This window comes from Setaria italica, chromosome VI (genome assembly GCF_000263155.2).
Source record: "Setaria italica strain Yugu1 chromosome VI, Setaria_italica_v2.0, whole genome shotgun sequence".
Lineage (NCBI taxonomy): Eukaryota > Viridiplantae > Streptophyta > Magnoliopsida > Poales > Poaceae > Setaria > Setaria italica.
Window position 1 is genome coordinate 20,446,519 of NC_028455.1, and position 9,428 is coordinate 20,455,946.

The following is a 9,428-nucleotide window of genomic DNA, read 5'->3' on the forward strand; positions in this document are numbered from 1 at the left end:
CGAATCTATTAAGCCTAATTAGTCCATGATTTGACAATGTGTTGCTACAGTAAATATTTGCTAATCATGGATTAATTAGGCTTAATAGATTCGTCTCGCCGTTTAGATTCCACTTATGTAATGGATTTTGTAAATAGTCTACGTTTAATACTCCTAATTAGTATCTAAACATTCGATGTGACACGGGCTAAAAATAAGACAGTGGAAAAAAACGCCCCCTAAATCCCGAACCTCCCTAGCAAACACACGTGAAGGGAGAATGTGGTGTGTTGTTTCATCGTCTTGATCGCAGAGGGGGAATGCCGACGGATGAGGCATCCCATGCTTAGCAAGTCGATCAACAGTCCAACACCGATTGTTGACTACAAGCCAAATAAAGAAATTGCACTTTTGGGGAGCCTAACTCTTCCAAATGTGTTTCTATGGGGGCAAGTTTGATGGTTAGATACCATTTTCGCTATTCAAACAACATTTACATTAAGCACACTTGGTATGCTATGATAATAATATACTTTTCCATCAAAAGATACAACCTCACATAACACGCCTTCGTCATCCCTTAAGGTTTCAATCTATGGTTCTTCCACAAAAACTAGTACATATAGTACCTAAACCATCTACCAAATAAAAACTACTCTAGAAAAAAATGTAACTAGTTTTAGGCATTTTGAAAAAGATTAAGGAGAGGATAAAAAGTCTAATTTGACCTTTTTGTTTGCCCCCGCTGCCACGTATCTGCAGTACTCGTATTGCCTAGGCCTTCTACTTGGGGAGGGAACAATACTACCCAAAAGTTTAGGTAGAGCTATTTGATTCATACCTTTCGAACAGAAATCTACCCGGAAATATTTGAAATATACGTGTTTGGTGGAAGCAACGAAGGTACCCTTGCTAAGGGATGCGAGCAAAACTACTAATGGATAGAGATAGAATTGGGCAGCATGAACAATGTGTCTTGTACTCTTAATATGTTCAGGCCCCTACAATTGTTTTCCCCGGATCTGCCCTGAGTGGCACGGTCTGGTGATTTCAATGGAATGTGAGCAAACGAAAAACAGGGTTGTTTGAATTCAAAAAGGAAAAGAGAAGATCAAAACGGGTAACCATCATTGTGTTTCGTAGGACATGATCTTCCAAACCAGATCATGTTTGGGTATGTTTAGATTACATTTTCTTGAAAATATTTTTTTATGAAGATGAAACATTTTCTATGAATGTGAAACAAGTATTGTAAAGGAGAAAAAAATGTAAATTGCTCCTGCTAAAAGAGATAATTGTTGAGAAGGAAAATGGCACAACTTAGAGTGGAATGAAACATTATATACATAGAACTCACGGAACAAAAAGAAATTTGTACATATGGACTACTCACGGAGTATTTGAGAATAATGGTTAAACTGGATAAATATTTGGTATGTGGAACAAAATATGACTGAAAGAACAACTTAATTATATTGTTTGAGTGAGAAGAAGAGAGAATTCGGCCCATAACTAGCCCACCTAATAAGTTTGACTTGTAGTCAGAGAAGAGAGGGATGGGGGTGGTCGGAGGGACATTTTCGGCCCAGTGACTGGACACAGACCATAATGTTTTGGCAATTTTATTTGCATTTAAATTTGTGTTTGTAAATTTTTGCTTGAGGTTCATTGCTGTGAGCTGTGGTTTTTATATTGTGGTTGAAAATCTTCCTTGTATATGGTTACTACTGTTTTGACAAAAGCAAAGGAGACAGCTCCTGGAAAGGAGTTTGACTAATGCATGACAAAATAATGTGCGCACGTGCCAGCATACTAACGTATACATAATAGATAAATATAGTGAACTCTCATCTTTATTAATTCTTGAAGAATTACGAAGTACAAGTACACTCGGATTACATTGTATTGTGCCGAAGAGCCTGTTTGGATACCTTTGCTAAACTACTGTAGTTGCTAAACTTTAGTGATGACTGTTTGATTCCATGGGCTAAACGGTATTTAATGAGATGGACAATGACCTATTTACCTTTAATGAGAGAGAGGGGGTATCCAGACAGGCATTAATGGAGGGCAAAGGGTGTCCACCCCACCTTTTAGCAAGGTTTAGCAACTAAAAGGTTACTTATGGGCTAAAGTTTAACAACCAAAGTTTAGCAAGATTTAGCAGGGGTGTTTGATAAATTTAGGACTAAATGGGATTAAAGTTTAGCAAGGTGGGATCAAACACCTCCTAAGTACATGTCGATGTGTAGTCTTTGATTTTTTTTGTTACAGCCTAAAAACAACTCAGCGAGTTCCAGATGTCTTCTGAAGATGAAATTTTGATCAAAATTTAGCTTTTGGCAGTTAAGCACACAACGAAATAGTAGCACATTGCCTTGAAACATCACAGTCAAAATAGATAAAACTAGCACCGCTCAGCAAACTCATCCAGGCCGAGAGCAACGTGGGGCCGATCTGGTAGACGTGAATCCACGGGCGGGCAGCGTTGGAGCCAGCAATGATGCCCTCGGCGACCGTGGACTCGAGGGTTGAGGCAGAGACGCAGAGCTCCGGCATGCGCACGCTCGGCTGTCGCCGTCCGCCGACGGCACTCCGCCGCTCCACCTAGGCGCCTGTCAGCCTGTGCAATCTGCCCGCCGCCTGCTGCTGCCTAGGGATTCAACGAGGAACGGCCGAACGGGAGTATGGATCGTCGGAGTGGGAGTGGGAGTGGTCGTCGGTCGAGCGAGCCCCACGTGGGTATGAGTGCAAAATTGGGCATTGGGTGGGCTATTTGTGGGCCGTCGGGCAGGGAGGGAGGGAGGTGGACTGGTACGCCGTTTTGGGCTGGGGGATGTCAGTTTTTTATTTTTAATACATTACGTGGCATATACTATACGAATACCGTTGAACCATTAGTTAGGCCATTTTTAATGGTGATTTCATATTTATGTTTCAAAAATGCTACCATTTTTAATGGTGATTTCATATTTATGTTTAAAAAATGCTACATACGTAAATTTTTTTTATTAAATTCATGGTTGAAATAGATTAATATAACGCATTGGTTACCTTAGAAATAATGTATACAGGATTTCATTCCATAAAACTCATTTCACCTCTTTCTGCATTAACTCTTTGCTACATCATAAAAAATATTTAATGAGAATGAAATTCTCATTGAGAATATCCTTAATTACATTTGCACAAATTCTTTGGGCCTCTCCTCACGTACAGAATTTGGTGGGAATGGCTGAGCACAATTCTAGCGGCGTGCACTACTTTGCATACAAGTTTGGAGCTCATTTGCCTCAGGATGGTTGACGCGTGCAGCGTGCTCATCTCTGCACCGGTGTGCCTGTGCTGTGACTTTCTGCTACTCGATCGAGTTTGGCATCGCAGATGCATGCTTGCGCTTCTCAACACTACGGCATTGCCGCGAATTATATACCAGGTTTAGTTAGATCGGCAATTATATATATATATCCGGTTTAGTTAAATGGTAATCACCATCACGTTGACCGCAACGTTGGCCTGAATGGAAAGCAGCCCCACGGCATGGAATATGTGATTACCTCAACACGAGGGCCGCGACATCTCTTCAAAGGCCATGTACCCTAGCCATAGGTAGGGGTGGTAAAGGATTCTCTAATTTAGTCTTGTAAACTTAAGGAACGAGTTTTATAAGGATCGGGCTAAAATACTATGTGATTTGAACTAATGATCGTGTGATTACCGCAACATGAGGGCTGCGACGTCTCTATAAAGTCCATGTACTGGCTAGGTAGGGGTGGTAAAAGATCTTTTAATTTAGCCTAGCAAATTTAAGGATCGGGTTTAATAAGGACCGAGCTAAAATACTATATAATTTTGAGCTAAAGATAGTTAGTTAAATGCTAATCACCATCCCGTTTGACTGCGATGTTGGCCTAAATGGAAGCAGCCCCACGGCATGGAATATGTGATTACAGCAACACGAGGGCCGCGACATCTCTATAAAGTTCATGTCCCCTGGCTAGGTAGGGGTGGTAAAGGACTCTAATTTAGCCTAGCAAATTTATGGATCGCACTTAATAAGGATCGTGCTAAAATACTATGTGATTTTGAGCTAAAGATAGATTGGATGCACAAGTATATTAATGTTGTCTAATAAGCGGCCTCATGCATTGACATATAATCTTGAGATGACTTAACAAACAACCTATACAATACAATAGGTTAACAAACAATATTATCCCATGGCAATTCTATTTCCATAATTTAGGCATGAAAAAAAGAAATATTATGAGTTACATGGCAACCACAACTTGTACAATGGTGGAATAGTCATCTCATAATCATAAAATCTAGCCTCTGAGAAGGTTGTTTCGCGAAACAACTACTTTCTCTCTCCTCACCCTCTCTCCACAATAACAAAAAAATCCCACGACTTATGAAGCTGCTGAGGTGTAGCAATGTACATGCTCTTATGAAATAGGCGCAAAATGTTGAAGTTTTGTGACTATTACTAGCTCAAAATATTTGTAGTTATGTGAAATTTACTTAAAAAAATCAAGCTATTGAGAACTAGAATCAGCCTTGTATTGCGCCCGAATCCCGATCTATCAAACTTTACCGAGCATGTGGGAAATTTCGATGGCTCAATGCTCAATGCTGCGCCTGATCTTACCGAGCATGTGGCAAATCTTCTTCACCGCAAGGCCGTCCACTAAACCCGGCTAGTTCAGTGGCTCTCTGCTCGCTCCTTAATATAGGCATCCTCCTGACTCCTCTTCCATGCACGAGACCAGGTCTCCTCCGCAGCGACCACCGCACAAGACGGCCACCGCCCATCTCCACATATACTTTCCCCTCTCGCCTCCATACTTGGTTTACAAACCATAGAAATCAGAGCAGCTCGCCGCGTGTGGCGGGCGCCGGCCGGGTGATCGATCGAGCGCGCCATGGGCACGTAATAACAATCGTTTCGAGCGGGCGAGTGAGCGAGCGGGGGACGGGGGGAAGATGTCGAACCCGCCGCCGAAGAAGGCGATCCGGAACCCCGGCCCCGGCGCCGGCGGGCCGTCGTCGGCGGGGGGCGGCGGACCGCGAGGGCCGGCGGGGAACACGGTGAAGTTCGCGCGGCGGACGTCGAGCGGGCGGTACGTGAGCCTGTCCCGCGAGGACATCGACATGGAGGGCGAGCTCGCCGCGGACTACACCAACTACACGGTGCAGATCCCGCCCACGCCCGACAACCAGCCGATGGGGGACGGCGCGGAGGCGGCGGCGTCCGTGGCCATGCGCGCCGAGGAGCAGTATGTCTCCAACTCCCTCTTCACCGGCGGCTTCAACAGCGTCACGCGCGCCCACCTCATGGACAAGGTGATCGAGTCCGAGGTCACCCACCCGCAGATGGCGGGTTCCAGGGGCTCCCGCTGCGCCATGCCCGCCTGCGACGGCAAGGTCATGCGCGACGAGCGCGGCGAGGACATCGACCCCTGCGAGTGCCGCTTCAAGATCTGCCGCGACTGCTACCTCGACGCGCAGAAGGACGGCTGCCTCTGCCCCGGGTGCAAGGAGCACTACAAGATCGGCGAGTACGCCGACGACGACCCCGCCGACGCCTCGGCGGGGAAGCACTACCTCCCGGCACCGGGCGGCGGCATGAGCGCCAACAGCAAGTCCCTGCTGGCGCGGAACCAGAACGGCGAGTTCGACCACAACCGCTGGCTCTTCGAGAGCTCGGGGACATACGGCTACGGCAACGCCTTCTGGCCCAAGGGCGGCATGTACGATGACGACCTCAACGACGAGGGCGGCCCCGGCGGCGGCGGCGGCGGAGATTTGCCGGAGCAGAAGCCGTTCAAGCCGCTGACGCGCAAGATACCGATGCCGACGTCCATCATCAGCCCGTACCGGATCTTCATCGTGATCCGGATGTTCGTGCTCCTCTTCTACTTGACGTGGCGCATCCAGAACCCCAACATGGAGGCGCTGTGGCTGTGGGGCATGTCCATCGTTTGCGAGCTCTGGTTCGCCTTCTCCTGGCTGCTGGACATGCTCCCGAAGGTGAACCCCGTCAACCGGAGCACCGACCTCGCCGTGCTCAAGGAAAAGTTCGAGACGCCGTCGCCGTCCAACCCGCACGGCCGCTCCGACCTGCCGGGGCTCGACGTGTTCGTGTCCACGGCCGACCCGGAGAAGGAGCCCGTGCTCACCACGGCCACCACCATCCTCTCCATCCTCGCCGCCGACTACCCCGTCGAGAAGCTCGCCTGCTACGTCTCTGACGACGGCGGCGCGCTGCTGACCTTCGAGGCCATGGCGGAGGCCGCCAGCTTCGCCAACATATGGGTGCCTTTCTGCAAGAAGCACGACATCGAGCCACGCCAGCCGGACAGCTACTTCAGCATCAAGGGCGATCCCACCAAGGGCAAGCGGCGGTCGGACTTCGTCAAGGACCGCCGCAAGGTGAAGCGGGAGTTCGACGAGTTCAAGGTGCGCATCAACGGCCTTCCCGACTCCATCCGCCGCCGCTCCGACGCCTTCAACGCCCGCGAGGACATGAAGATGCTCAAGCACCTCCGCGAGACCGGCGCCGACCCCGCCGAGCAGCCCAAGGTCAAGAAGGCCACGTGGATGGCCGACGGCACGCACTGGCCGGGCACCTGGGCCGCGTCGGCCCCCGACCACGCCAAGGGCAACCACGCCGGCATCCTGCAGGCATTTTCTACATCGCATTAATTTTCTACTATACATTTTTCTCATTTTCTGTTGCTCCCGATCACAGTGGATGCATGGCAGGTGATGCTGAAGCCGCCGTCGCCGGACCCTCTGTACGGGATGCACGACGAGGAGCAGCTGATCGACTTCAGCGACGTGGACATCCGGCTGCCGATGCTGGTATACATGTCCCGCGAGAAGCGCCCCGGGTACGACCACAACAAGAAGGCCGGCGCCATGAACGCCCTGGTGCGGTGCTCCGCCGTGATGTCCAACGGGCCCTTCATCCTCAACTTCGACTGCGACCACTACATCAACAACGCGCAGGCGATCCGCGAGGCCATGTGCTTCGTCATGGACCGCGGCGGCGAGCGCATCGCCTACATCCAGTTCCCACAGCGGTTCGAGGGCATCGACCCCTCCGACCGCTACGCAAACAACAACACCGTCTTCTTCGACGGCAACATGCGCGCCCTCGACGGCCTGCAGGGCCCCATGTACGTCGGCACCGGGTGCATGTTCCGCCGCTTCGCGCTCTACGGCTTCGACCCGCCGCGCACCGCCGAGTACACCGGCTTGCTCTTCAAGAAGAAGAAGGTGTCGTCGTCGTCGTCGTCGTCGTTCAGGGACCCGGAGACGACGGCGGTGGACACGCAGTCGCTCAAGCCCGAGGACTTCGATGCCGAGCTCACGTCGATGCTGGTGCCCCGGAGGTTCGGCAACTCGTCGGCGCTGATGGCGTCCATCCCGGTGGCCGAGTTCCAGGCGCGGCCGCTCGCCGACCACCCGGCCGTGCGGCACGGCCGTCCCCCCGGCGCGCTCACCGTGCCGCGCCCGCCGCTGGACCCGCCGACGGTGGCGGAGGCCGTGTCCGTCATCTCCTGCTGGTACGAGGACAAGACGGAGTGGGGCGACCGCGTCGGGTGGATCTACGGGTCCGTCACCGAGGACGTGGTGAGCGGCTACCGCATGCACAACCGCGGGTGGCGCTCCGTCTACTGCATCCCCAAGCGCGACGCGTTCCTGGGCACGGCGCCCATCAACCTCACCGACCGCCTCCACCAGGTGCTCCGCTGGGCGACCGGGTCCGTCGAGATCTTCTTCTCCCGGAACAACGCGTTCCTGGCGTCCAGGAGGCTCATGTTCCTGCAGCGTGTCGCCTACCTCAACGTCGGCATCTACCCCTTCACCTCCATCTTCCTGCTCGTGTACTGCTTCATCCCGGCGCTGTCGCTCTTCTCGGGCTTCTTCATCGTGCAGACGCTCAACGTGGCGTTCCTCTGCTACCTGCTCACCATCACCGTCACGCTCATCGCGCTCGGCGTGCTCGAGGTCAAGTGGTCGGGCATCGCGCTCGAGGACTGGTGGCGCAACGAGCAGTTCTGGCTCATCTCCGGGACCAGCGCGCACCTCTACGCGGTGGTGCAGGGCCTGCTCAAGGTCATGGCCGGGATCGAGATCTCCTTCACGCTCACGGCCAAGGCGGCGGCCGACGAGAACGAGGACATCTACGCCGACCTCTACGTCGTCAAGTGGTCGTCGCTGCTCATCCCGCCCATCACTATAGGCATGATCAACATCATCGCCATCGCCTTCGCCTTCGCGCGCACCGTCTACAGCGACAACCCGCGCTGGGGAAAGTTCATCGGCGGCGGCTTCTTCAGCTTCTGGGTGCTCGCGCACCTCTACCCGTTCGCCAAGGGCCTCATGGGACGCCGCGGCAAGACGCCAACCATCGTCTTCGTCTGGTCGGGGCTCATCTCCATCACCATCTCCCTGCTCTGGGTCGCCATCAGCCCGCCGGAGGCCACAGCCGGCGGACGCGCCGCAGGATTCCAGTTCCCGTGATCGATTCGTCACCCGTTTTCTTTTTCTGACGTCATGATAATTATCAAGTGCATGCAGCATGCAAATACAGAAGCAGAGGGATGCACGCCAACACGCAGATGGTGCTGTGCAATAGGTGGATCGGTAAAGTAATTAGAAATGGCAAACAGCAGACTTGTTGCGTTTTAATTAAAATATTTGTTCTTTTGATAGGTTTGGTCAACAGCATTTCTATAGATAGATGAAAATTGTTCAGCTCAAACTGAGCTGAAGAACAGATGTATTCATATACACTTAAGATTGTTACCTTTTCGTTAATGATGCCGTTTGTCTATTTTTCATACTCCATTTTTTAATATATATGTCGCTTACTAAAAAGAGTTAAAACTGGGAAACACTATTTTTCCAAAAGGACAGAATCCTTTCAAAAAGGTACTTAATTTATAAGAAAGATCGGCACTGCCATACAGCTTGGACTAAGAAAACAACACAATTTTGGTATGTATACCACACAATTAAGGGCGATAACATAGCCTCATTCCTATACAACTATGCCCTAGGACACCACGGGAACGAAACAACTCCCCTGCAAAAGAATGCTGGGCAACCACCTCAGTGGAGAGCAATCCAAGCAACGCAATAACTCAAAGCCACATGAACCATTACAAATTCAGAGAACGACAACTAAATTCGAGACAGTCGAACCATAGTGTCGTTGCCAGATGAAGCCTCCATGAAGATCACGACGCCAACGTCTATCGCCTACACTATGCCAAAGAAAATTGGGTTTTCACTCGCAGCATCCTAGACGTTAGGACAGAAGTACAAAGAGGATGGAGGAAGCAGCATTCGTAGACATTGTCGTGGAGACTTTCATCATATGTTACCCAACCTACTTTGAAAGAGCACACTCCGTGCCCCCACATTCGCAGCAT

At 50.9% G+C, this 9,428-nt stretch overlaps 1 protein-coding gene across 1 annotated transcript; it reads left to right on the top strand.

Moving 5' to 3' along the window:
- Positions 1 to 4,965: 4,965 nt before the first annotated feature.
- Positions 4,966 to 8,712, top strand: LOC101760600 (cellulose synthase-like protein D3). Its single transcript, XM_022827744.1, has 2 exons — positions 4,966 to 6,666; positions 6,748 to 8,712. Exons 1-2 carry the CDS (start codon positions 4,966 to 4,968, stop codon positions 8,512 to 8,514), a joined length of 3,468 nt encoding a protein of 1,155 aa, XP_022683479.1. The 3' UTR covers positions 8,515 to 8,712.
- Positions 8,713 to 9,428: the final 716 nt, after the last annotated feature.

Excerpts from the sequence above, each read along its gene's own strand:
- LOC101760600 (XM_022827744.1), top strand. The coding sequence starts at position 4,966 with ATGTCGAACCCGCCGCCGAAGAAGGCGATCCGGAACCCCGGCCCCGGC. Across the intron at positions 6,667-6,747 it reads ACCACGCCGGCATCCTGCAG|GTGATGCTGAAGCCGCCGTC; the intron begins GCATTTTCTACA and ends GATGCATGGCAG.